Source organism: Podarcis pityusensis (genome assembly GCF_964106645.2).
Source record: "Podarcis pityusensis genome assembly, chromosome: 9".
Classification (NCBI taxonomy): domain Eukaryota; kingdom Metazoa; phylum Chordata; class Lepidosauria; order Squamata; family Lacertidae; genus Podarcis; species Podarcis pityusensis.
The window spans coordinates 72,774,691-72,801,257 of record NC_138034.1 but is presented as its reverse complement, the minus strand read 5'-3'; the positions used below and the strand labels follow the sequence as shown (position 1 = coordinate 72,801,257).

Genomic DNA, 26,567 nt, shown 5'->3' with positions numbered 1-26,567 from the left:
CTTTCAAACATAACGTACACACATGATTACTTCGTCCTGCCCACAGACCCATTTTAGCCCCTTTGAAAACTAGCAGCGCAGTCAGTAATGATGGCAATGATTTAACTAGTTCTTCTCCTGCTTTGAGGTGGTGATCACCATCTTAACCGGCCTCCCGGGATGTCGCTCGAGTGATCTCTGTTCTTTCCTGGTCACTTTTAACAAAGAATATGGAAGGTTAGTTGCGATTTACTTTGTTGCTGTTTTCCTCCTCCTCCTCTTTTTAAAAAATAGTGGTGGCTGATGGGAAACTATGTCCTGCTAAAGCTGTTCGTAGGGGAGCAATTAGTGGTCAGGACCTTCTCCAAGTATGACCTCTCTGCCTTGGAGCCTGGTTCTGCTGACGTGCTCGAATGGTCTATCCCAGTCTTTGCCAACCTGACACTGCCCACATGTTACAACTAGCCCCCATCAGCCCCATGGTTCCAGGCAGGGGTCTTTCCCTGCCCTCCCAGGAGATTCGTGGGATGGATCCTGTGGCCACAAAGCTGCGGCCTTTTACTGAGGGCAACTCACAGGGTGGTTTTTCCTTCCCCCCAGTCCTGATTTAGACAAAGCAGAGGTGTGTGGGAAGTATTATTATTTATCACCACGTATTCTCTAAAGGCATTTGTTTTACCACCTCCTATGTTAAGTCTCGGAACATGGGTGGCTCTGTGGGTTAAACCACAGAGCCTAGGGTTTGCCGATCAGAAGGTTGGCGGTTCGAATCCCCGCGATGGGGTGAGCTCTCGTTGTTTAGTCCCAGCTCCTGCCAACCTAGCAGTTCGAAAGCACATCAAAGTGCAAGTAGATAAATAGGTACCACTCCGGCGGGAAGGTAAACGGCGTTTCTGTGCGCTGCTCTGGTTCGCCAGAAGCGGCTTAGTCATGCTGGCCACATGACCTGGAAGCTGTACACCGGCTCCCTCAGCCAATAGAGCGAGATGAGCACCACAACCCCAGAATCGGTCATGACTGGACCTAATGGTCAGGGGTTCCTTTACCTTTACCTTACGTTAAGTCTCAAGGCGGTGTACAACACTGTTAAATTGCAGGAAGAAAGAGCCGGTGAAAAAAACTAGGGCAAAATAAGTTACAATGTGCTGATGATAACATACAGTGGTACCTCGGGTTACGAACTTAATTCGATCTGGAGGTTCGTTCTTAACCCAAAACCTTTCTTAACCTGAGGCGCGCTTTCGCTAATGGGGACTTCTGCTGCCACGCGATTTCCGTTCTCATCCTGGGGCAAAGTTCTCAACCTCAGGTACTACTTCCGGGTTAGCGGAGTTTGTAAGCCGAAATGTTTGTAACCCGAGGTACCACTGTATTAATGATATGTGGTGCTGCGGACGGTGTTGACAATGAAGCAGGCAGCATAGTTCTGACTTCGTTATGCTCTTTTAGGTGGCTTGTTTATCGCCAGACCATGGACAGTCCTGAATGTTTCAGCGCAGCTCATTTCCAGCGGTTCCTGGCAAGCGTCCTTGAACCCCAGCACAGCCGAAGTGCTCGTCTCTCAGCTTACAGTAGGAAGAAAGTGAGGCTGCTGGTGGTTCTGCAAGGGTAAGAGACTGCTTTTAGATCTGCGTGAGCTTTTAGCAATCTGCCATCTTCATGTTGCCACTTTGAGATGTGTTTGACCTCAGATCTGTAAAGTGGGAGGTGGGTTTAGGTAGAATGGGATCTTCTGGTAGATCTCTGGATGATGTGCACTAGGTTGATAACAGTTTCTGGCTCCCAGTTGTCTTACAGTGGCAGCAAGTGAAATGCTCCTCTCCCACCCCACACAAAACCAGGATTGCTGAAAAATGAATGCTTGGAGCAGGGAACCAGGAGTGCATTTTTTCTGTGAAAGATCCTGATCACAGATACCTTGACTCTGAGGCATTCCTCTTACTTAATTCTTAGTGTATGTCCACCCAGCTGAGATACTCTTTCGGACCAGGCTCCAGCTGGTGGATCTTAGGATTCTAGTTTTTTTATTTATTTATTTAAAAGTGACGTAATTCCCACAAGCCTGAAGCCTGCCTACCCCTGCAGAATGGTAGCAATATTCGAGCAAACTATTCATAAGTATAGCCAACATATTGTAGGCAAAGGACACCTTCACCCACCCACACACACACAAAAAGAGAGGCACTTGATGGTCTTTTTTTGATATAAAGGGATGCTTTTAGAGTGTTCAGAAGCCTTTTGCTTTGGTACATAGCTGCATGTTCCAGAAAAAATCCAAAATAACACACATGAATGCAGGTGAACGCGCACACTTTATCCAAGCATAAGTTTGGAGCGAGAGAGACTGTTTTTGTAACTTTTAAATAGCCCCAAGATAGCAAGTAGAAAGGCCTTCGTTGTCTTCCTTCCTGCCTAAAAGCTCCCACGCAGCACATTTTATCGGCCTGGGTGGCAGGTGCAGCGTTGGCAAGCGTTGTTTTGGTCTTGATTGAAAGCATCATGAAATCGCTCTCCAAGGGAAGTGCTGCTGAGTTGAGGGGAGTTATGGACCCAACACAGAAGCCCTTTACAATAATGCACCAAGGCATTTCTATTAAGAAATGTCGGAAGTGAGGTCAAGTATACTTTGCCCGCCAACGCAGAACAAGGGATGGCAAGAAGCCTTTGAAAAAGCTGTTTGCAGCAGATCAGATCGTCACCTTTGGCATTTTGAGAAAGAGATGAACACAATGGAAACCAGGGTTGTTGGGGGGGGGGGACCCAAACCAATTGGTGCACGACCTCTTGTCCTTTTTCATTGCTGTCTCTTTTTGCCTGCATCTCCTCTCTTTTTCTGCATCTCAAGAATGATGCTCTTAAGACCCCTGCTGGTTGGAGTCAAGGGTCTCTCTAAGCCACAATCCTGCTCTCTGCCAGCTACCTAAGGCGGTGGCAAATGTCCCTGCTGTGTGTTCCCTGCTGCGCACCTGATGTTCAGAGAGATGCCCTTGTGCAAATCACAAGAGAAGAGCCATTTTACCTCCCTGCCCCAGGACTTGGATAAGAAGTGCTTTCTCAGAATCGAAGCTCATTGCGCCATTCACGTATACCCACGGTCTTTTTCCACCTAGGATGGCAGCAGCCATAGTCCTTGTGCTTCCCCATCACATCACAACCCTTTGCTTTCATTCCATCTGCAGATACACAGACGTGATTGACATTGTGCAGGCCCTCCAGACTCACCCAGACACTGACGTGAAGGCTGCTTTCGTCATTGGAGCCATCAGTACTTGCGTTGAGCCGCTGAGTTGCTACATGGAACACAGGTACCCCTTTACAAGCCCCTGCATGCATGGCACAGACATTTCTTCCCCGTGTACCTGCACGTTGTCATGCCAGCTGCCTTAGAAGCCACAGATTTCTGTAGCCAGGGAAGCCGCACCTTGCGAGCTTTCCTAGATGAGATCAGAAAGGTCGCAGCATGTCTTAACCAGAGAAATGTCTTGGCTTGAAAGTGTCTTCCCTGGGAAGTGATCTTGCCTGAGCGCTGCGATCAGTTGAGGTAGATAACCTTATGCTTGAGGAACCAGTGATCTTCCTGAGGGTGTGGTAGCTTCAGGGGGCTTTGAAGACTAGCAGACGACATCTGCCTGTATCCCTAACGCTCTTAACGCTAATGCATTTGTATTTTACAGGCTTCTTTTCCCCAAGTTCCTGGACCAGTGCTCACAAGGTAAAATCTCTGTATGCAAAAGTAAGATGCACATTTCCTTTCAGGAATGAAGCCGTAAGCCTTTAAGGTGTCCTGTGGAGACTGCTGCCGTACGGGGTGGTGTTGGCCAGCCATATATCTGGCTAGCGGACGTCGAGAATTAGGATGCAGCAGGAGACCAGGCACTGAAACTTAGTAGCAAATGGCAACGTAGGGAGCCGCTCGCAGAAGTGTCTGGTAGCTCCAGAAAAGCTTTAAAAAGTGGGTCCTGATGGACAAGAGGGTGGCGGCCTGGCAAGCAGACTCTGTTGACAAGCAAGCAGGAGAGCTGGATTGCTGTGTGACAGCAGTTTCTTTTTTTTAAAAAAAATAATATTTATTAAAATTTCAAAGAGTACAAGAATTACACAAAAACAAAAAGTAAAAATACAAGAAAATACAAAATATAGAAAAAAGAATTAAAAAAAAACCCTTAAAAAGAAAAAGAAAAAGAAAAATAGATCCATCTTTCCATAACTTACATTCATATCCTTGTTTCCCATGAAAAATAAAAAGGAACATACAAAATAAAAACAGTTAAAAACACATTAATTTTCCCTAGCATATCCTCCTTACACTTATTTCCCCGGACCTCCTCGTACCTCCCTTTTTTGTATTCCAGTTCAGTTTGTTAGTTCAGCAAATCCTTACCATTAAGCTTTTACCCATTTGTGAACCTTTTTTTTCATATCTCTTAAAGCATTACAGCTGGAAACCACTTAGTTTCTATCCAGCATCCTTCTAAGATTCATTAATTTTACAATATTTCTGTAAATAGTCTTTAAATTTCTTCCAGTCCTCTTTCACCGACTCTTCTCCCTGGTCTCGGATTTTGCCAGTCATTTCCGCCAATTCCATGTAGTCAATCATGCTGTGTGACAGCAGTTTCAGGGAGGAGCATTGAGCTGGCCTTTAAATACCCACAACAGAGTCTTGTCCTTTTACTGAACACCTTGGCTTTACCACCTTTATGCTTTGGTCTCCCAAGAGCACACAGTGGCTGATGAAGACATTCCCTAAGACAGCTGACCCCTTTTGCTCTCTTCCCCCCCCCCCCCCCAGGTTTGGTGAGCAACGTGGTCTTCACAAGCCATACAGCCGAGCAGAGACACCCACTCCTTGTTCAGCTCCAGAACCTCATCCGAGCCGCGAACCCCACCGTTTCGTTCATCCTGGCAGAAAACGGGGTCGTGACCAGGTAAGCCTGAATGTTTCCACCTGCCCTCTGCGGCACGTGGGCCTCTCATCCCGGAAGAGGAGAGAAACGCCAGTCCTTTTTGGGTGCTTTGCACAGGAATGGAGCAGATGTGAGAACTCTCAGTTGCCGGGGCTGCCATTTTGCAGCCGAGACGCCTCCGCTGCTGGCGGCAAGCTGGCATTTTCCATATCCTCCTCCTCCGCTGCTGCTCTCCAACCAGATGTTTCCAGACTATGACTCAGTGAGAGTTTTAAATCCTTGTTTACATTACATTAACATGGCCGCAAGCTACACTCAAGCTCCCTTTCGGAGGGTTGTGGGAAAACGGGTTTGAAATGCTTTGGATCTTGAAGAAGAAAATGGTTCTTAGGGGTTTGAAGACGATTTTTTGTTGTCTCCAGGATCAGGAAGACTAGAAGCCAAAAAGCACCTGCTGTTACATTAAAATGGCAAGGCAGAAAAGACCCCCCCCAGGTTGATCTGACTCACCTGGTGGGTAGGATGCAGGTTTAAATCCTGCCGGTTGCCTCTGCTTCTGGGCAAGTGCACTTTAAAGGTGATTGTTTTTCTGTAAACAAAACCTCGCTCTCTCTCCTACTAGGAATGAAGACATCGAACTGATCCTATCCGAAAACAGTTTCTCGGCTCCACAGATGCTGACGACTCGCTACTTAACATACCCTGGCTGGCAAGTATCTCCTTTTGGTAAAAACGTTTCAAGTGCAATATCCTTTAATAAACATGAGCATTATAAAGCACTACTAGATTTATTTCCCCCTCCGTTTAATCTGCCCAGATAAATCATTTCAGTAATGAAATGCTGCAATTAGTTTCTTAGAGAAATCCATTCAGTTGTCTTGTTGCTCTCCTTCTCCATTTTCTAATTAAAAGATGGCTGTCCGAACTGGAGAGCACTGTAGAAATTTCACCAGACAGGGACGGAATCTCTGAAAGGTCTCCTAGTCCATCTCTTTTCAGTGTTGCCAGTGTGGTTTTTGCTGTTTGGGCAACAAAAGGGAGTTGAACACTTGGAAACCAGTTTGCAATTAGGAGGCATTCATGAGCTAAGAGGGAAATAAGAGGGTTTTTTGTGGGGTGTTCCTTACAGATGCATTGCAAGAAGCCAAATATCTTGGACATCATATCGCTTATTTCCCCCTCTTGATCTCCTGTTTGAATGCAGCGCCTTGTGTTTAAATACCTCTAACACTCAAATTCACCTAGAATCAGAGTCAGAAGGGACCCTGAGGGTTATCAAGTCCTTTGCAGGAATCTCAGCTAAAGCGTCCATGGCAGATGGCCATCCAACATCTGCCTAGAATCCTCCAACGAGTCCACAACCTCCCAAGGGAGTCCACATACAGGCATCACTTGTATGTTGCAAGGAGAGGAATGATGCATCTATTTATGCTCTTCACATTGGAACCCTTTGACATTCCAGTTTTAGGTTTTTAACCTCACTTCATGAACATACATGAACATTAGGGCTGGTGGTTCCCCACCCTTGCTTTAACTGAAAATGCCAAAGATCTAATCCAGGACTTTCCATGCGCAGGTCATGAAACTTTGACCCTCCCTCCAGCACATACAGTGGAACCTCTACTTACGGAGATAATCCGTTCCGGAGGTCCGTCAGCTGGTCGAAACGAGATGCTAGAAGAGGCATCTTGTGCACGTGTGCATTTGGTGGTAGCTCGCTTCTGCATGTGCGCAGACGGTGGCAGCCTCTTCTGCACATGCGCAGATGGCAGAAGCTACTTCTGCGCATGCACAGACTGCAGAAGCCACTTCTGCACATGTACGAATCGCGGCAAACCCAGTGTTTACTTCTGGGTTTGCCACGGACACAACTTGGACCATCCGTGAGACGAGGCGTATGTAAATCTGTACTTACTTTTCATGCTTTTGCTGGAGAAAGCAAGCAATCTAAGAAGCATGCATTTCTGTGTCATCCCGGACTAGTTGTGGCGCTTTGAATCATAGATTCGTAGCGTTGGAAGGGATCACGAGGTTCTCCAACCCCCTGCAATACAGGGATCTTTTGCCCAACATGGGGCTCGAACCCACGACCCTGAGATCCAGAGTCTCATGCTCTGCTGACTGAGCCACCTCAGGACTGAGCCCTAACCACAGTCCTGTTGGCCACCTTCTTTTGTCTTGAACACAATATTTTTTTCAGTGCCACTAAAAATGTTTGTGACTCTCAAACTTCAAGGAAGCCAAAATCCTGAATGATTTTACTATTTTGAATCCTGCTCCTCATCTAAGTTCTGGAGAGGGATGTGTGTGTGTGTTTTCCCTTCCCTATAATCCTTCCTGCAACACCCCAGGCTCCTCCCTCCCCTTTACCTGCTCTCTTGCTGTGTTCTGTCTTTGCAACCTTTGCCATCGCTACTGCTGCATTGTGAAGGGAGTCTGTGGGTGCCTGTTACGAACCAGCAAAAGAGGTCTGCTTCATGACCTGATCCTCATCCAACAGCGGGTTGCAAGAGCTTTGGGACCAGACGAAATTTGGAAAATTGACGCACTGACATGATTCATTTCTTCTCTTCCTCTCTTCCTCCTCTTCAGGTACGAGGGCAAATTCTGTGCAGGTTCCACCTTTCCCCCGATGGTTCAGATCTGTGTGTGGTTTAACCGTCCTTTGGAGAAAACACGATTTGTGGCCAAGTGTAAAGGTAAGAAGCAATTGTATGCAGAGATTAATTTTAGTGTGGCGTTTTCTCCCTGAAATTGCTAGCAAATAACATTTGTGGCCAGAATCTCTCCCCCCCAATTTTACAGTTGATTTTAGGTGTCATGAAATTTAATGGCTATTTTTTATTTGCCTTATTTTTAATGACCTGGGTATTGTCTTGAGTGCAAAAATATATTGACCCAGCTGAGGGTCTTGTGCACCTTGATTTGGGGAAAGGGTCCTCTTTGCTTCTTCACCACCTGCTGCCAAGTGTCCTGGGCTGTCCTTGCCCTATGCCACCCCACCTATGCCCAGCATAGCCAGAAAAAACTTCACATCCTTGCACCTGTTCATCGTTTCCACAAGCAGAAGCCTGAAAATCTGCAACCGCAAACCTTCCTGCTGTGTGGTGTGCTCAGTTATGTATGTCAAAGGAAAGGGATGCCTTGGTGTTTGGTTTTTCTTTTGCCCAAATTCTGTTTAGCACGCACATTTCTGCGATTAGGTACAAACATTTCCTGAGCATTTGAAAAAATTGCTCCCTTAACCATGAGGGCTAGAAACCCTTTTAAGCCAAAAATGAGATTTGAGGGAGCTTCGGTTTCCACACCACCAGGTCCCAGATTTTGGCATGAAATCTCAAGCCCAGTAGTTTGTATGTATTGCAACACACATCCTTGTATCATTTTACATACCAGAATCTCTGCCTAGCAATAACATGTATTAAATCTCTGCTTTGCTCGTGTTACGTTGCTCATGTATCTGATCCTAGAAGACGCTTGTTTTAAAAGGGGATTGTTTTAAAAAAGCAAAACCTTCTTGTTTCCTGTATGTTTAATGCAGGCTTTGCCAGTGTTGCCCCTGGCCTGATAGTAATTGCACTCCGAAACGTCTAGAGAGCAGTATATGGTCAAGGACTGCCTTAATGTTTGCGGCATGCTGGGTGCTCAATAAAGGGTTACGCTAAAGCTATGCAGGTGTCTTATTTCTCTCATACATATTTTCTAGCCTCCATGGAATTAATTCTAGGGTGAAATAGGCCCTGCAAATGCTTTTCATTTCCCATTGCACCCCCTCTTTAGTCAAGAAAGATTAAGTAACTTGGCAGCGTTTTCTCTGTGTCTTTCTGTTTTCAAACAGCCCTGAAGTCCTCCAAAAAGTCAAGTCCTTTCTCCGGAAACGTGTACCACATTTTGGGGAAAGTTAAGTTTTCAGGTAACAGGCGAGTGATCGGTCGCCATTTATCTCCTTAGGGAATGCTATGGGTGGGATCCTTTGCTGCCAACCTCCCCCCAAACTCCGCTCACGGATGCTCCTGCTGCAGGATGGGTGGGGTGGGGGGCTGAGGGGGTTTCTGCCAATTCCCTTTTCCTCCTGCAGCCTCTTATGCCTCCCCCTCGCCCAAAGAAACAGGCTCCAAAGTGGGATGCTTCCAAACAGCAGAGGACGTGATGATGGGAACTGCAAGGGGGAGCCGGTGAAGGTCACCCCCCCTCCAGTTTCCGTATCACTGGGAGCCTCCCTTGGATTGGGATCCTTTCCTTTTACAGGAGGAGTCCTTTCATTCGCGTCCAAGCTTTTATATCGGCTTTTACAGCATTGTTTTGAAGTTCCTTTGACTGAAACTCCCCTGGAAGGTGGGGGAGATCTCTCTTCCTCTCTGTCTCTCTCTCTCTTTACTTATTTATTTTATTGTGCCATGGAAGAAGTTTGTTTCATTAGAGTGTTGACAGAATTAATACCCTGCCCCCCATTTTTGCTTTTTTTTCTTAGAAAAAGTAGCGTTTTGCATTTTGTGTAAAGTATGAAGTCATATTGGGACTGTTGCTCGGTCCCGGCTCCTGCCAACCTAGCAGTTTGAAGCACATCAAAGAGCAAGTAGATAAATAGGTACCACTCTGGCGGGAAGGTAAAATGGCATTTCCGTGAGCTGCTCTGGTTCGCCAGAAGTGGCTTAGTCATGCTGGCCACATGACCCGGAAGCTGTACGCCGGCTCCCTCGGCCAGTAAAGCAAGATGAGCGCCGCAACCCCAGAGTCGGTCACGACTGGACCTAACGGTCAGGGATCCCTTTACCTTTCCCTTTTACGAAGTCATATTACTAGGTTTGCCGGCTAGCATTAGGAAACATTTATATATATAAATATTAAAGTGAGGCAGGGAGTTCAGCAAATTGAAATTGTGCCGGCTGAGACGTGGAACTCGCAAGGGAACAATTCGCCCACCATTCCTCTCTAAATGAAACTGGGCTGCTTAAGGAATAACTCCCCCTCCTGCTCTTCTGCGTCAGATTCAGATCGGACAATCGAGGTCTGCCACAACACCTCGTCCAACTCCTTAAGCCTGGTGCCTGTTCAGGAGGGGCCAACCCCTTTCCCTCCTCCTGATTCAAGAAACGATAGCCGAGACCACAGCGGGCCTCAGGAGTACTTCCTGGTCTTCGTCGGCTGCTCCCTCAAAGAGGACGACATCAAGGACTGGCTGAGGCAAACTGCAAAGCAGGTGGGTGACCGTCTCCTTTTGGGAGAAAATTCCCTTTTGGGGGTCCAGCAACAGAGGCTCACATCTAATTTCCAATTAGTCAGACTTCATTAATGCATTACCAAACAGAGTCTCAAGGAGTCTCTGAGGGCATTTCCACCAGCACACAGCCTTTATACCATCTTTTCTCAAACTTGGGTCCCCAGGTGCGGCTGGACTACATCTCCCATCATCCCTAGCTAGTAAGACCAGTGGTCAGGGATGATCACCTGGCCCTGCACATGAAGAGGCATGTGTGAAGCATGGTCTGCTCCCTGGGACACCTGGGCAGGATGTGGTAGGGATGAAGTAGACAGGACAATGGGGCAGGGATGCAAAGAGACTCTGAACTCTATGAAGGGATGGAATATTTTCTTACTGGACAAAGAAATAAACAACTACAGTGGTACCTCTGGTTACATATGCTTCAAGTTACAGACTCTGCTAACCCAGAAATAGTACCTCGGGTTAAGAACTTTGCTTCAGGATAAGAACAGAAATTGTGCTTTGGCGGCGCGGCAGCAGCAGGAGGCCCCATTAGCTAAAGTGGTGCTTCAGGTTAAGAAGAGTTTCAGGTTAAGTACAGACCTCCGGAACGAATTAAGTACTTAACCCGAGGTACCACTGTGTATGACATTTAGAAGACATCTGAAGGCAGCCCTGTTTTGGGAAGTTTTTAATGACTTTTTTTTAATATACAGTGGTATATTAAACTGCTTTTCTTTGCATTTGAACTTAATACAGTGCATGCATTGAATCAGAAACACTTCTCTGTTATCATTATTTATTACATCTATATACCACCTTTATTTCCCGAGGATCTCAAGGTGGTGTACATGGTTCTCCTCCTCCTCCCCACTTCATCCTCTCAACAACCCTGTGAGGGAGGTTAGGCTAAGAGATGGTGACTGGGATTTGAACCCTGCTCTCCCAGGTCGTAGTCCAGCACTCTGGTCTAACCATTACGCCACACTGTCTCATAGATGTTCATGTTAGATTTCCAGCCTTGGAGCATTGAAATACCGGAAGAATTATTTGTGTAGCACCGTCTGATTGCCAGGTTCTGGTGACCATAGATTCCTCTCCAATTCCGCTTGCCGTTGAGGAGTGGGTGGGATCAAAGCGCAAGGGCTTCAAAGCACAATGCCTTCCTCCTGTTTTGTGGATTAGTTCCACAGTTGGGTTTCTTCCCCCTTCCCCCCACCCTTAAACACACACATACAAGTTATGTATCTACCCAATTTGCATATAAAAGATAAAACATCCTTAGAAGCTTGACATTTAAAAAATTCATAAACAACATTTATAACAAGATCACAATCCAGCAGCTGTGATTCAGATAATTAATGTTTGTCAGTTCCACATATCGCATGGAAATAAATATCTGCAACCTTAATCAAGTTAAAAGCGAGATTTCTCTGCCCTTGATGCATGTCAGGTCTTTATTTTTTTAAAATAAAATCTTTTGAGAGTTTGCTGCATTAGGGCACACTATGTACAGTACAGTGGTACCTCGGGTTACATATGCTTCAGGTTACAGACTCCACTAACCCAGAAATAGTACCTCGGGTTAAGAACTTTGCTTCAGGATGAGAACAGAAATCGTGCTCCGGCGGCACGGTGGCAGCAGGAAGCCCCATTAGCTAAAGTGATGCTTCAGGTTAAGAACAAACCTCCAGAACAAATTAAGTACTTAACCCGAGGTACCACTGTAATTTTTTTAATAATAATAAAAATAAAATTTTATATATCCCGCTCTCCCCAGCCAAAGCCAGGCTCAGAGCAGCTAACAACAGTAAAATGATAAAACATTCTAAAATCATTTCATTATCAAATGAATTCAAATCAGATTAATGGCAACCATTGGGCTAGAGTTCTGTGAGGATTGCCAAAGGAGGGAGTCAGGCTGTGCCTTGGCCAAAGGCCTGGTGGCACAGCTCTGCCTTGCAGGCCCTGCGGAAAGATGTCAAGTCCCGCAGGGCCCTAGTCTCTTGTGACAGAGCGTTCCACCGGATCGGGGCCACAGCTGAAAAAGCCCTGGCTCTGGTTGAGGCCAGCCTAACCTCCCTGTGGCCCGAGATCTCCAAGATGTTTTTGTTTGAAGACCGTAAGGTCCTCTGTGGGACATACCAGGAGAGGCGGTCCCGTAGGTACGAGGGTCCTAGGCCGTATAGCTTGTTCATAGATTGCATTTGAGCTATTCTAAGGGATTCTGGTCACATCTGCAGCATACATTTAAAGCATTCTTACAGCACTTCGACAATCATGCCTCTCCGCCCCCAAAAGAATCTCGGGAACCGTAGTTCTTTAAGGATTCCGACTTCCCAGCACCTCTCGCGAAGCGCAGCTCCCAGGATTTTGCACGGCTGCCCAAGAGTGCTTTATATAAGTGTTGTATTTGTGACCTCGGTTCAGTTGGCCCAAATGGTTTACGGTTCTAGGGTGGCCTTGGGTTTCTATAACTGCTCAGTCCTGAAGCGCTGGGTGCTGCACCCGGCCTTGTTTTCTCCATTTGCAAAACGTGAACGAGGACACTGTGATGGCGGCTATTTGTACATAAAGGCTGCAAACCTACACAGAAGAGCCTTTGGGCTGAGCAGGGCTCCAGTGCTCCCAGCATCGCAGTGTCGGAGAGCTATATAAATATTCAGAGTGATGGGGAACTGTGTGGCTTCTTTGAAATGATGGTCTTGTGAGAAGCAGCCTCTTTCAGTCGAAAGAGTAGGCTCTCCAGGCAACATGTGAAGGGGGTGCCCCCGATAATCCTGTTGCTAACAAGCGCACCTGACTGGAAAGCCACCTCAGGTATCCCAGGGAGCATCACCCAGCCTTCTCTGGTTTCCCTGATCTCTCCCAGTTGTCATTCCAAGTCTTCTCCTGACAGCTCTTTGGTCCAGAGAAGCTTTTGCCTTGTGTGTTTGCAGCCTTAGCAGTTTCCCTTTGGCCGTGTTCGAATCACACTTCCCTTGTCTTCCTCTAACGCAGGGTTCCCCGAACTTGGGTCTCCAGCTTGTTTTTGTTGGACCACAACTCCATCATCCTTAGCTAGCAGGACCCCAGTGGTCAGGGATAATGGGAACTGTCGTCCAACAAACATCTGGGAAACCCTGCTCAGATAAATGACACACTGTCACGTTCAGAAGCAGTGAACTAGGCTTTTCTGGTGTCTTTATCCAAACACAGAAACCGCAGAGGAAGGCTCTGAAAACCCGGGGCATGCTGACCTCGCAGGAGATCAAGAACATCCATGTAAGTCAAAGCCAAATACGCCTTTCCTATTCGTTTTTAAAAAATATTTTTTAATTAGTTTTTTAACATATCATTTTCAAATAGTTAAACACACTTTTACATCTTATACAATTTTTTTGGACTTCCGTCAATCACATCTGAAAATTTTCCAATCTAATCACTTAATATACATTTCTGACTTTCACTGTTACCTTTAAATCTTATAACTAATCTCCTTTCTCTATTTTGCAATATTTCATATATTTTTCCTTACAAAACTTCTTGTAGTCCTACTAGCATAATTTGTTGATTACAATTGTTCTTCAAATAGTTCGTATATTTTTTCCCCAATCTTCCGCAAATCACTGGTCCCACAGGTTTCGAATCCTTCCTGTCATTTTATCTAATTCTGCGTAGTCCATTAATTTTGTCTGCCATTCTTCTTTCGTCGGAATTTCTTCTTGCTTCCATTCCTGGGCTATCAATACTCTTGCCACTGTTGTTGCATATAAGAACAATTTAACATCTTGTTAATATCCTCGCCTATAATACCAAGTAAAAATGCTTCTGGTTTTTTTTTTTTAAGAATGTATATTTCAACACCTTTTTCATCTCATTATATATCATTTCCCAGAATTTTTTTACTACGCCTTTCCTATTCAAGGGCAGGGGGCAACCTTAGCTCAGTGGGCAGGACTTTAGCTGAAACTCCTGCATTGCAGCGGGTTGGACTAGATGGCCTTTGGGTTCCCTTCCAACTCCACAATTCTATGATTCTATGACTACTGAGGGGATGAGAGAAGGCAGCCTTTTACCACCAGTCGACACAAGGCAGCCTTAAAGTCCCTCCCACTGAAGCAGCGATTCCTGTAACCTTTTATTGTTGTTGTTGTTGTTGTTGTTGTTGTTGTTACATTGATATCCCAACCTTCCTCCAAGGAGCTCACGGTGGCCTGCACAGATCTTTCCCCTCCCCAACTTCATCCTCAACAGCCCTGTGAGGTAGGCTAGGCTGAGAAGCAGCAACTGGCCCGAGAACACCTAGTGAGCCTCCAGGCCAAGCGGAGATTCAAACCCTGGTCTCCCAAGCCCGGAGCCAACGCTCTAACCACTATGCCACATTGCCTGCTCTTTAAACACAGAGGGTGATGTTCAGATTTATGCTGAAATTAATGGACCTCCTTTAGTCATGTTCCTTAATTTCAGCAGGCCTACTCAGGGCAGGATACCACTCGGAAGAAACAGAGAGCCCCGCATATAGAAAGCGAAGCTATTTTTAGCCTCTGCAAAAGATTTCCTTCCTTGAGCATAGCTGCTTAGCTGTGCACATTTTCTCTCTCGCCGGGGACTCGCCCTGTCAGCAGTTCTGACAAAAGACTCCTGAAATATGACTGTGCGTTCTTGCGAGCTTGCGAGTGATAGCTTTGCCTTCCAACGCAGGTGAAACGCCACTTGGATCCTCTTCCAGCTGGCTACTTCTACAACGGGACGCAGTTTGTGAATTTCTTTGGCGACAAGTTGGATTACCATCCACGTATCCTTTTAAAAAAAGAAAAGAAAAGCATGCATCTGTGCACTCTGCAATCTGTTCAGCTCTTCAGACCCTTTGGAGCCATATTGTACCAGTAAAGCTTTGGACTGTCTCTAAAAGCAACTGGGTAACAGCAGGCAGCTCCTAGGTAAAGGGACCCCTGACCGTTAGGCCGACTCTGGGGTTGCGGTGCTCATCTCGCTTTATTGGCCGAGGGAGCCGGCGTACAGCTTCCGGGTCATGTGGCCAGCATGACTAAGCCGCTTCTGGCGAACCAGAGCAGCGCACGGAAACGCAGTTTACCTTCCCGCCAGAGCTTTACCTATTTATCTACTTGCGCTTTGACGTGCTTTCGAACTGCTAGGTTGGCAGGAGCAGGGACCGAGCAACGGGAGCTGACCCCGTCGCGGGGATTCGAACCGCCGACCTTCTGATCGGCAAGCCCTAGGCTCTGTGGTTTAACCCACAGCGCCACCCGTGTCCCAGGCAGCTTCCTAGGGTGGCACAAAGTGGAGGCAGGTGTGCAGAAGACCCCGAATAGTCGCATTCAATCTCCTCTGGGGTGCTGAGCTCTGGGTCCTTGCTTCTGGCAGGCTGTTTCATTACAGAAAAGAAAGCCTAGTTTGCTTGTGACAAACTCAAACGTGGGCTGTAAGCTGAGGTGAGGGATTTGTCTCCAGGCTGAGGGCCGCTTTGCCTTGTGTGCAATCTTCTGAGGGCCACGTGCCGGTGGGAGGGAGGGCTAGAAGCAAAATTAGGCAGGGCAATAACGAACACACAGTTTTGCTTTCTACGTTAACTTGCGCACGCGAAACACGCCCCTCTCCATCCCCCACCCAGGCCAAGCACAAGGCATTATCAGAGTCCAAGAACACCTTCCAGCCTGGCAGAAACAGTTTAAGGAGTGAAGCAAGGCTTCTGGGGGGGTGGGGAAGAGTTCTGCGAGCCGGGCGGATAGGCCTGGAGAGCCACATTCTGCCAGGCCAGAGTCCCGCTGTGGACCTTTCAGCAAGCAAGACTTGACAACTTCTGACTTGATAGCTCGGTTGGTTAGAGCGCTGTGCTGATAACGCCAAGGTTGCTGGTTTGATCCAGATTCCTATTCCAGAATTGCAGGGGGCTGGGACCAGATGATCTGCAGGGTCCCTTCCAACTCTGCACTTCTGTGATTCAGTGATTTGAGATCAGATTTTAGCCAGGTCAGCAAATTGCAGGCCTTTTCGATCAGATAGAGCATGGTTTCCCAAACTTGGGTCTCCAGCTGTTGTTGGACTACAGTTCCCATCATCCCTGGCCTGCTTGCCTGGGATGATGGGAGTTGTAGTCCAACAACAGCTGGAGACCCAAGTTTGGGAAACCCTGAGATAGAGTATCAGTATATGGGAAGCTGCCTTATACAAGGTTACACTATTTGCTCCTCCTGCCTGGGATTGCCTCTTCCTGAGAAAGCCTCTGCGGTGCCATCCGTATGCTCTTGAACTGCCTGCATGGACAATAATAATAATGGATGCTGGGGAGTTTTATCTGGACGACCAACATGTTGGTTTCCCCCCGGTCTACTCTTATGTGGCAGCTTATTTCCTCCAGGGTCTCAGGCAGAGAGAGAGAGAAAGAAAAGAGAGAGAGTGTGTCCTTTCCCCTCCCTTCTGCGAACTGGTGTTTTTAACTGGATGCAAACCAGCAACCTTCCACAGTGGATCCAGCAAACGAGCCCCACCCACCCACCCACTGAGCAGAAGGTGGTGAAAGCAGATCCATGTGCCCTCCAGCGCTTGTGGGCCTCTGTGCAACTCTAGATCTTTTTAGCAAGGACTGTAGGAAAAATTCCCAATGGATTGGGTCCCGTGCTAAAACAGGGGGTGGGTGGGTGGGTGGTGTCACACTTCTGACCATCTTTCAGGAGCTGCTGTGTATTTTTAAAGCCCCCCCCCCCCCTTGAATGGCTTCTGGCAGGATTTCTTCTCCTTAACAGCCGATTCACCCCAGTGATGGATCAGTTCATGAACGACTACCTGGAGGAGGCGAACCGTGAGATTGAAGAGTACAACCGAGAGCTGGAGGAACTGGAGTACCACGACCTCTTTGAGCAGAAGACCTAAGCGAGACCCGCCTGTGCCAAGGCACACAACCCTTGATGAGATTGGGGCAAAACGTCAGTGACCAAGAAACGCTTTTTGTCCTTGCTGGCTAACAGGAAAATGAAATCATCCGTTTTTCAACTATTCTTCTAATATTTAGTTTCCATTCATGTAAAGTTGGCCTTTTTTCTTTTCTTTTTTAAGAAATGCTGATGCACTTCCACGTTAATGTTGAGCTCTCGGTCCTTGAATTCTCTTTGGCTTACAGTGGAAAGGAGATGTGTGGCTTGCTTCTTGTTTTAAATTACAAAGCTGCATTTCCTAGTTTATGAAGCTGGTCCTGACCGTACTTTTCTGACGTCCCACAATTGCCCCTGTCCAAATTGCCCCTGGGGTGTTCCTAAAGCAAGAAATGGGGGAACACGTAAGTTCTTGAGAGCTTCTCTTAACCAGCATGGTGGGTTTTGGGGTGTTCCTAAAGCGAGAAATGGGGGAACACGTAAGCTCTTGAGAGCTTCTCTTATCCAGCATGGTAGTTTTTGGGGTGTTCCTAAAGTGAGAAATGGGGGAACACATAAGCTCTTGAGGGCTTCTCTTAACCAACATGGTGGTTTTTGGGGTGTTCCTAAAGCGAGAAATGGGGGAACACGTAAGCTCTTGAGAGCTTCTCTTAACCAGCATGGTGGTTTTTGGGGTGTTCCTAACGCGAGAAATGGGGGAACACGTAAGTTCTTGAGAGCTTCTCTTATCCAGCATGGTAGTTTTTGGGGTGTTCCTAAAGTGAGAAATGGGGGAACACATAAGCTCTTGAGGGCTTCTCTTAACCAACATGGTGGTTTTTGGGGTGTTCCTAAAGCGAGAAATGGGGGAACATGTAAGCTCTTGACAGCTTCTCTTAACCAGCATGGTGGTTTTTGGGGTGTTCCTAAAGCGAGAAATGGGGGAACATGTAAGTTCTTGAGAGCTTCTCTTAACCAACATGGTGGTTTTTGGGGTGTTCCTAACGCGAGAAATGGGGGAACACGTGAGCTCTTGAAGACTTCTCTTAACCAACATGGTGGTTTTTGGGGTGTTCCTAAAGTGAGAAATGGGGGAACATGTAAGTTCTTGAGAGCTTCTCTTAACCAACATGGTGGTTTTTGGGGTGTTCCTAAAGCGAGAAATGGGGGAACACGTAAGCTCTTGAGAGCTTCTCTTAACCAGCATGGTGGTTTTTGGGGTGTTCCTAAAGCGAGAAATGGGGGAACACGTAAGCTCTTGAGAGCTTCTCTTAACCAGCATGGTGGTTTTTGGGGTGTTCCTATAGCGAGAAATGGGGGAACACGTAAGCTCTTGAGAGCTTCTCTTAACCAGCATGGTGGTTTTTGGGGTGTTCCTATAGCGAGAAATGGGGGAACACGTAAGCTCTTGAGAGCTTCTCTTAACCAACATGGTGGTTTTGGGCGAGAAATAGGGGAACACAAATGCTAAAGTGAAAGTTGGTGTCACACTTGCAGTTTCTGTGACTGTACCCTTGCTGTAAAACAGAACATCTGTGCTTCCGTTTGGTACATTAACAGCAACGTGTCAGTTTGTTCCAGGCTGAACTAAGAGCCGCAGTCACTTCTTGAGTGTTAAGAGTTCTACTTGAGTATTAAGAGTACGCCTTTAAGAGCGTTTCCAGTAAGTGCCCAAAGATGCACATCTTTGCAGTGTTGGGAAAGTTGCAACGCATTCAGGGCCAGCTTGGATAAATTGCTTACCGCTTTGGGGCAGGATGGGACCGTTTCCCGTTAGATTCATTGGCTGTTGTGTTGGCACGGTTTCTGTGTGTGCGCTGGAGTCCGACCCCATGTCTTGAGTCTTCTGTGGGCTCATTCCTGCGTGGTTCTGGCCTGTGCAAATGACTCCTGTGTAGACCCAGCGCATGCACAAAAGACAGGCCTGGAGGTGCAAACCCCGTAATCTGGCCGCCCAGTGACGGTTTGCATGTGTGTCCGCTGGGGAGTCCAAACCACATGAAAGCAGTTGCTTGGTGTTTTTTGCGGCTGCCGTGGCCTCCTGAGAACTGAAGGCTGAAGGGCAGGACGCAATATGTGCATCTTGGTAGCTGGAGCGATTCAAAGACCCGCCTCCTGAGAGGCGCTTCTAAAACTCAAGTAGAAAAGCAAGCGTGTCAAATCAACCTGCTTTATCCATCGGAAATAACAGAAATACGGCTGGACTCCAAAAGCTGAACCGGCCTGCGGCTTCCTATAAAAACTTGATACAAAATTCTTAATCTCCAGTAAATGATAAAGAGAGGGAGCCTCATTGGGTAGCGTACTCTGTATCCCCAGTTGAGCATCTTTCACTCCTGGTGGATTCATCCTTAGAAAAAGAGCCCCAGCTTAGCATTCTAGGTGACGCAGCTTAGATTTTGAATGTTTGCATATGTTTTCATTATGCCTGTTGAAGTTTTTTCCCCCCTCCCTAGCCTAAATTACTGTTGCACTCCATGGGCCCTTGAACAGGCATGAAGCGGTTTCCGTAAAACTGAAGGCCGGCTTTTTTTCCTTGTTGACTAAATATTATTTTAAGCTTTCTGTGGGGTCGTAAATGCCCGTACTACAGGTAACAGGGCATCCTCCTAAGGATTGTGGATTTATCTATGCATGACCGTTACCTTAGTTAACTCTCGGAATAATATACTGATAGTGCCTGGTAGTATAAATGGTAGCTAGCAAATTAATTTTGGAGGGGCAGTTGGTGCGTTTGAGCTAAGCCAGCTTGTCTGGAACATGTGAAAAGGTAAGGTGTTCACTTCAGGTGGCTCCCACAGCGAGCAGGGGGAAACTCACGCCTGACCTTACTCCATACGCTTTGAAACAGAAACCAATTTCTGAATCATCCCTCCAGAAAAAAAGAGAGCAATACTGAGAAGCAACTTCTCAGGAGCTACTGCACAGGTTGGCATGGGTGTATTGAGTGACTGTGGACCTGTGTTAAGTTGTTGCTCAGATTAAGAGCGTGGTGCGTAGCCCCTTCCTGGGGAGCTACACAATCTCTCCTGTCTTCCTCCCCCTTTGGAGCTGGCCTCTTCCATGGAAGCCAGCGAGAAGCCGTCGTGGGCCAGGAGGGCTCCGAGTTTGTGGGTCTGTGCCCAGTCTCTGGCAGAGTCCAGGTCCTGAATATGGTCCTGCCAAGAGCAAGATTTATTAGCAAAGAGAGATTCCGGCAAAAGGAGGCCAAGTATGGGTTGCCGGAGGTGGCACACAATTTGCCCCTCTTGCGGCTGTTTGGCAAATTTAAAGTCTTTCTCTGGTGATAAGAGTTCAGGCAGCAAAGCCTGGCTTACTGAGGAGAGGACTGAATTCTGCTGTTGCCTTTGGCTTGCTTCTCTGCACTTAAACTCCAGATTTCTAACATGTGCTCATTCGTGTATCGGGCCCAAACTGTTGCCAAGTGTGGCAAATATTTAAAAGCATGCCAAAGGCAAAGCACCTTCAGATCAGCCACAGCTCGATCACATAAGCCAATCAAGAATTGGGATGTCTGGAGTTTTCTGGAGGGATAAAAGGCCATGATCCACTGGAAACCCTCTTGCAAGGCTCCAAATTGATGCCAGTGAGGGTTCCTGGTGGATTGCGCCAAAGCCGATGGGTGGAGAGGGTGTTAAGCAGCTCCCCCCCCCCCATCAACATAGTTTAGCACAAACCCCAATTGCTCCTCTCTAGCTTAGATTGTCTAATGATCTGCAAAAGCCATATATAGAGATAACCGCGTTTGCTACGCAGCTTCTCGGAAGATGAGGCAAACACAACTTGGATGCGTTGCCTCACCTTCTTCGTGGATTATGATCGTAGGTTTTTAAGTGCAATTGTTATTAAAATAGGTGAAGAGATTGTAGCTTACTTAGCTCTGCTGAACTCTGAAATTTACAAAACAGAAGCCTGGGCAGATCCCAAAGAGCAGATCCTCCGGCGGCTGGTTCTAACCATTGCCTTTTTCAGCCATGAGAACTGCTTTTGCAAGAGACTCACCCAGCTGCCCCGAGAATTTCCTTCAGGGCAATCCCATGCCTCGCAGCTGTAGACTTGGCAACAGCATTTTATGGGACAGTGTGGCAAGCAGTATCTGGCACACACAACTTCCTCTGTGCCACCGCGTGCCATCCAGACCTTTTGGCTGGGGCTGGCGGAAGTTGGGATCCCACAGCACGCGGAGGCCTCAAACCAGGAAGAGCTGCTGGAGATCTTGCTCCTTGGCTGCCTCTAGCGGTGTGCAGAAATTAGGCTGAGCCTCTGCATTCGAACAGCATCCTGGTTTGGCGATATCCGCCGTGTTGAATGATTTCTGTAGTGGCCACAGAAGATGTGCTGGCCTTAAATGGGCATATCCCTTTTGGGCAGGCATCAGTGAGGCACCAGGAACGCTCTTGAGAGCAATCCTCACTTTAAGGTCAGGCACCTCATTTCAGTGCAGTTCAGTCCCTCTGCGCAGGCAGGGAGGCTGCCTCAGCCGGTGAGGAGGACCGCAGGGCGGACTGTGAGGAGGAGGAGGCTGCTGGGTTTGTTTTGCCCCTCCGTTTTTCCCCCGGGGGCACCAAATGGGCTGTTTGGGGCTTTGGCACAGGGCCATGCCCTAGGCTCCATCCCATGACTTGCCAACGGCTGTTGGGCAAGCTTCCGAAGGGGCCTTTTCTGCAGTTGGACCCCTAAGCTGTGGGGACCAAGCAGGAATGGGCAGGGTGTGTGTGTCTAGAATCTCCCACCCATCCCAGTGGGACTGCACAGACAAGTCAGAGTTTTAGCAGAACAGAGGCATGGTAGAGAGAGACATATATATATCTCTATATGTATACGCTGTACTGCATGCTAAGTAAGAACAATACCCCTGTAATAACTACAAAGGCCTTTCACCATTCTGGTACTGCAATGACTTCTATTTTGGTATTGACGAAATTTTCTCGATTACCTCAATTTCCTTAACGTTCGACTGTGATTTTTTTTTTTTAAAAAAAAGAAATTAAAAGGGGGTGGGGAGTGTTGGGGAGGGGGATAAAATAGCCAAAATATCGAAACTGTGACAATGGGATTCTGTTCAAGACATATCAGTGCCTTGCTTTACGGCACCGCTGCCGACGCGGCACAAATTTTTCAAGCAGGCGGGCGCCGTTGGTTCCTGCTGCTCACTCCCTCTTTTGAAGGGAAGAAGAAAAAACCATTTTGGTGAAAGGACTCTCCACCTAGCGGAGAATATTTAGCACACATGGTTAAGTTGTTCGGGTTTGTTGTGTCTTCTTTTTTAAAAAAGAAAACTCTTTGAGGACTGAAAACGAATGAAATACTTGATTCTGCCGGCATTTTTAAGGCAATTTATTTAGGGAATTGCTTCAATGACCCGGCAACATTTTTATAAAGGGGTGGGTTGGGGAGCTAACTCGTTTGTTTTTTTACAAGGGGGGGGGGGCACGGGACTTGCATCGCCGAATAAAATAATCTAGTTTTGAAATGTTTCAAGCTACTGTAAAACGCAGAGCACCGTTCTAGTTGCAACTATTCAAAGTGCCATTAACACTGTTCTTGCACTGCGGCCGTTTGCGGTGAAAAAAAGAAAAGGAAAAAAAACGGCGGCAGTGCCAAGAGTCGGAGCTTTCCTTGTGTACGTGCGTTTTTCTCGTGGAAATGCACAAATCGAGTCCTCAAGGGGTTTCTCTCTGCTTTTGCTGACCTTCCCATTAGCAGCCTGTGTGGTTTCATATCACCTGAGAATGAGTGTGGTCAGAAATCGCTGAAGTTATATTGTGGGTGGGGAGGGAGGGGAGGGGAGGGGTTGCAACAAACTTTGGAAAAGTGAGAGGGTACATTTGCAATCCAGACTCTGTGCTGCTAGGGGCGGGTGTTGCGGTGAGACAAGGGGCTGCCGCTGAAAATGGCAGCCGCCCTCCTGCAGCGACACAGAGACGCCAGATCTAGATTTTGCAGGGAGCCCTGCATGTGATTGGGGTTTTTGCATATGCAGAATCTACTTCTCCCGTCAGCTAGGGATCCTGGGCGCGGGGCTCCTGCACAAGTCTGCCTTTCATCCCAGTGGGACTTTTGCGATTCTGTCCTTCTGGATCCTCTGCAGTGGTCGAAACGCGACAGTGTCGGCCTGGGACACCGGAGTCAGCAGCACAAGAGTCAGTTTGTGCGCTGAAAGTGTTCCCCGTGTTCTTTTTTCTCTTTTGAGATCATTTTTTTTCTCTCACTCCTGAATTTTGCACAGCTAATAAGCTCCGGAATACCGTTTCGGGTATCCTCAAAAGGGAAAATTGTAACTAGCATAGCGAGGGAAGGTAAAAACGTAAACTGTGAGTTGTTAGAACTGCGTTGCTAAATCTAATTTTAGATGTACCTCAGAAAACTAGTAAGAAACTGCTTTGTCCTTTTACCTAGTTGTGAAAGACTCGCATAACAAATTCTTCTTTTTTTTTTTTACCAGGTGCCAAAATTAATTTTTCATACTAGTTTTCAACCCGTTAATATTTGCAACGTTCAGTAAAATGTTATTTTTACAAACTCTACTGTAACTTCAGTTAAACTGAAATGAGTGAATGAAGCTTTTTTGCTTATTTGTATTTATTACACTACTTGATTCAGTAAATATATAAAAGTACCTTTCCCTTTATTTTTGTATTGTTTTACACGTTTATACCTGCTGTTTGTGATTATTATTTTTTACACTTGTAACTTGGATGCGATTCTAAAAAAAAGCCCAATAAATTATATCCATCAGTTCTATCGGTTTATTTATGTGTGGGTGTGTGAATGCTGATTGGCTCACTTGCTTGAGTTGTATTGTGCTAGTTTTCTCTGCATGAACCTTCTTTCTTGGTTGCGACTGCCTGGTTGCAGCTGGTGGCCTATGGCAGTGTTATGTACTGAGTTGAATAGGATCCAAACTGCAGCAGTCTGATTGGTCCTAGAACAATAGGATCCAAACTGCAGCAGTCCGATTGGTCCTAGAACAATAGGATTCAGATTGCAGAAGACTGATTGGTCTGCAGGAGCCACCCAATCCAACTCTGGGTGGAAGTGAATCCGCAACCTGATTGGCCTACAGGAGAATCCCAGAATTAGCCAATCACGTGGGGCCCATTGTGTAAATAATGTATATAAAGCAGACATTCTGGGGTAACTTCCATTCCTCCTCACCACTATGAGCAGAATAAAGAGCATGAAATCCACTCTCGACTCTGAGTATATTTCAGGTGGTGTGGATTCACTTTTGATTCTGCCTCTTTGAACTCTTGCCCACATTTAATAATAATAATAATTTTATTAGATTTTCAAGGTTTTAGCAAATTTGCTGCATATGCATTATATATCATTCACTTACACTTTGCTTTTTGACTTCCCACCCCTCCCTCCCTGATGTTTTTATTCTTATTCTTTGTTATTGCATTATACTGTTTGGTAAACCTATTATTACTATTAGTCCTTCACCTGAAGGTCCCAAATCAGGCTACAGCATTTAAATCACAAAATTAAAAACAAAGCAAAATAACTTACAACCGTAAAAATAAGGTAGGTCCTAAAAACGTTAAAAAAGGGGAAAGGACCCCTGGACGGTTAAGTCCAGTCAAAGGCCAACTATGGGGTTGTGGCGCTCGTCTCGCTTTCAGGCTAAGGGAGCCGGTGTTTGCGCACAGACAGCTTTCTGGGTCGTGTGGCCAGCAGAACTAAACTGCTTCTGGCACAATGGGACACTGTGACGGAAACCAGAGCACGCAGAAACGCTGTTTACCTTCCCACTGGAGCGGTACCTATTTATCTACTTGCGCTGGTGTGCTTTCGAACTGCTAGGTTGGCAGGACAGACCAACAGGAGCTCACCCCATTGCTGGGATTCAAACTTCTGACCTTCCGATTGGCAAGCCCAAGAGGCTTGGTGGTTTAGACCACAGCGCCACCCGCTCAAGGGGCCAAAAGCCAGGGTAAATGGTTCTCTCCCAACTTGCACAGCTGGACTAAGATCCCTTCATCCAACACGGGGCCAAAAGGGCTGCAGAGGAAGCCTTCCCAGCTGTGAAAACAGTTGCCCAAGTTGGTATTCCCACCCAAAAAATGGATGCAACAAACAGCTTTCTGCGCAGTCCAGGACGGAGAACGGCAGCGGGTGGTGGTGCTTATTGCCAATTTGGGCACTCAGCAAGATCACCAGGCGCCGGGGTCAAGACAAGCCTCTCTTGGCGACCGTCCACCCCAGCCCCTCAGGTAGGCCCCTGCCTGTCCCCATTGCTTGGGTTGAAGGAGGAGAGACACCTTCAGCCATGTGTCCTTAGCAAGGGGACCGGGCTGCTTGCCACAATGGCTGGCGAAAGCTGTCTTGTCCAGAACTCCCTTTATCTCCTGCCCGGGAGTGATGAACTGCCAAAGCCGACTTTGCAACCCCGCTACTGCAATTGCTGCTAAGTTGCGGAGGGAGATAGCGAGGTGCTAATAAAGCAGCTGGGGTGAGAGCAGGGGGGTTGTTTTGTGGGGGGAGGAGAGATTTTTACCTCTCTCCTCCATTACACACTCAGTTTCCCCCTCTTTCTTTAGCAGATTCAGAATTGTAGAGTTGCAAGAGACCCACTTCTAGTCCAACCCCCTGCAATGCAGGAATTGCAACTCATTAGCTGCCAGTTCTTAATTGTGGTGTCCAATTCTGGGCGCCACAGTTTAAGAAGGATGTTGACAAGCTGGAAGGTGTGCAGAGGAGGGCAACCAAGGTGATCAACTGTCTGGAAACCAAGCCTTATGAGGAGTGGTTGAAGGAGCTGGGTATCTTTAGCCTGGGAAAGACGAGACTGAGAGGAGATAGGAGAGCCATATTCAAATGTCTCAAAGGCTCTCACATGGGAGAGGGAGCAAGCTTGTTTTCTCCTGCTCTGGAGGGCAGGACTCGAACCCATGGCTTCAAGTTGCAAGAAAGGAGATTCCAACTAAACATCAGGAAGAACTTTATGACAGTAGATGCTGTTTGACAGTGGAACGGTCTCTCCTTGGAGGTTTTGAAGCAGAGGTTGGATGGCCATCTGTCATGGATGCTTTAGCTGAGATTGGGTTGGGCTAGATGACCCTCGGGTCCCTTCCAACTCTACGATTCCATGTTTCTATATGATAAGCCCTCAATGACCAGATATGGGTGCTGACACTTTTCCCTAATGATGTTTCCTTTGCTAGGGTGTCTTTGAACCTAGTTTTGGTGGGTGTTTTCTCTCCCAGTGCCTGATTTTGAAGAGGGATGGGTTGGGGTGAGGGAAAACCCTGTGTTGACTGTCAGAAAATGTATTTATTGGAGGAGGGAGAGAGCAGGATCATACCTGCTGCTGCCTCAGCTTTCTCCCTAAGCCCAATCTTCCAATTCCAGTCTGCCCAGAGCATGGGTAGGGAAACTAAGGTCTGGGGGCTGGATGTGGCCCAATCACCTTCTAAATCCGGCCCGTGGACGGTCCAGGAATCAGCGTGTTTTTACATGAGTAGAATGTGTGCTTTTATTTAAAATGCATTTGTGGGGCATAGAAATTCATTCATTCCCCCCTCCCCCCCCAAAAAATATAGTGCGGTCCCCCACAAGGTCTGAGGGACAGTGGACCGGCCCCCTGATGAAAAAGCTTGCTGACCCCTGGCCCAGAGGCTT

General features: G+C 47.1%; 1 protein-coding gene across 1 annotated transcript in view; it reads left to right on the top strand.

Annotated features, from left to right (window-relative positions):
* DNAAF9 (dynein axonemal assembly factor 9) overlaps window positions 1-23,678 on the top strand; it is an 83,269-nt gene extending 59,591 nt beyond the window's left edge. Inside the window, exons 26-37 of the mRNA XM_081020703.1 lie at window positions 128-216; window positions 1,429-1,587; window positions 3,159-3,284; window positions 3,654-3,691; window positions 4,772-4,907; window positions 5,509-5,595; window positions 7,479-7,585; window positions 8,725-8,799; window positions 9,875-10,086; window positions 13,288-13,353; window positions 14,773-14,866; window positions 16,850-23,678. Coding sequence (XP_080876829.1) covers window positions 128-216; window positions 1,429-1,587; window positions 3,159-3,284; window positions 3,654-3,691; window positions 4,772-4,907; window positions 5,509-5,595; window positions 7,479-7,585; window positions 8,725-8,799; window positions 9,875-10,086; window positions 13,288-13,353; window positions 14,773-14,866; window positions 16,850-16,962 — 1,302 coding nt within the window. The 3' untranslated portion in view covers window positions 16,963-23,678. The remainder of the gene's footprint in view (window positions 1-127; window positions 217-1,428; window positions 1,588-3,158; window positions 3,285-3,653; window positions 3,692-4,771; window positions 4,908-5,508; window positions 5,596-7,478; window positions 7,586-8,724; window positions 8,800-9,874; window positions 10,087-13,287; window positions 13,354-14,772; window positions 14,867-16,849) is intronic.
* Window positions 23,679-26,567: the final 2,889 nt, after the last annotated feature.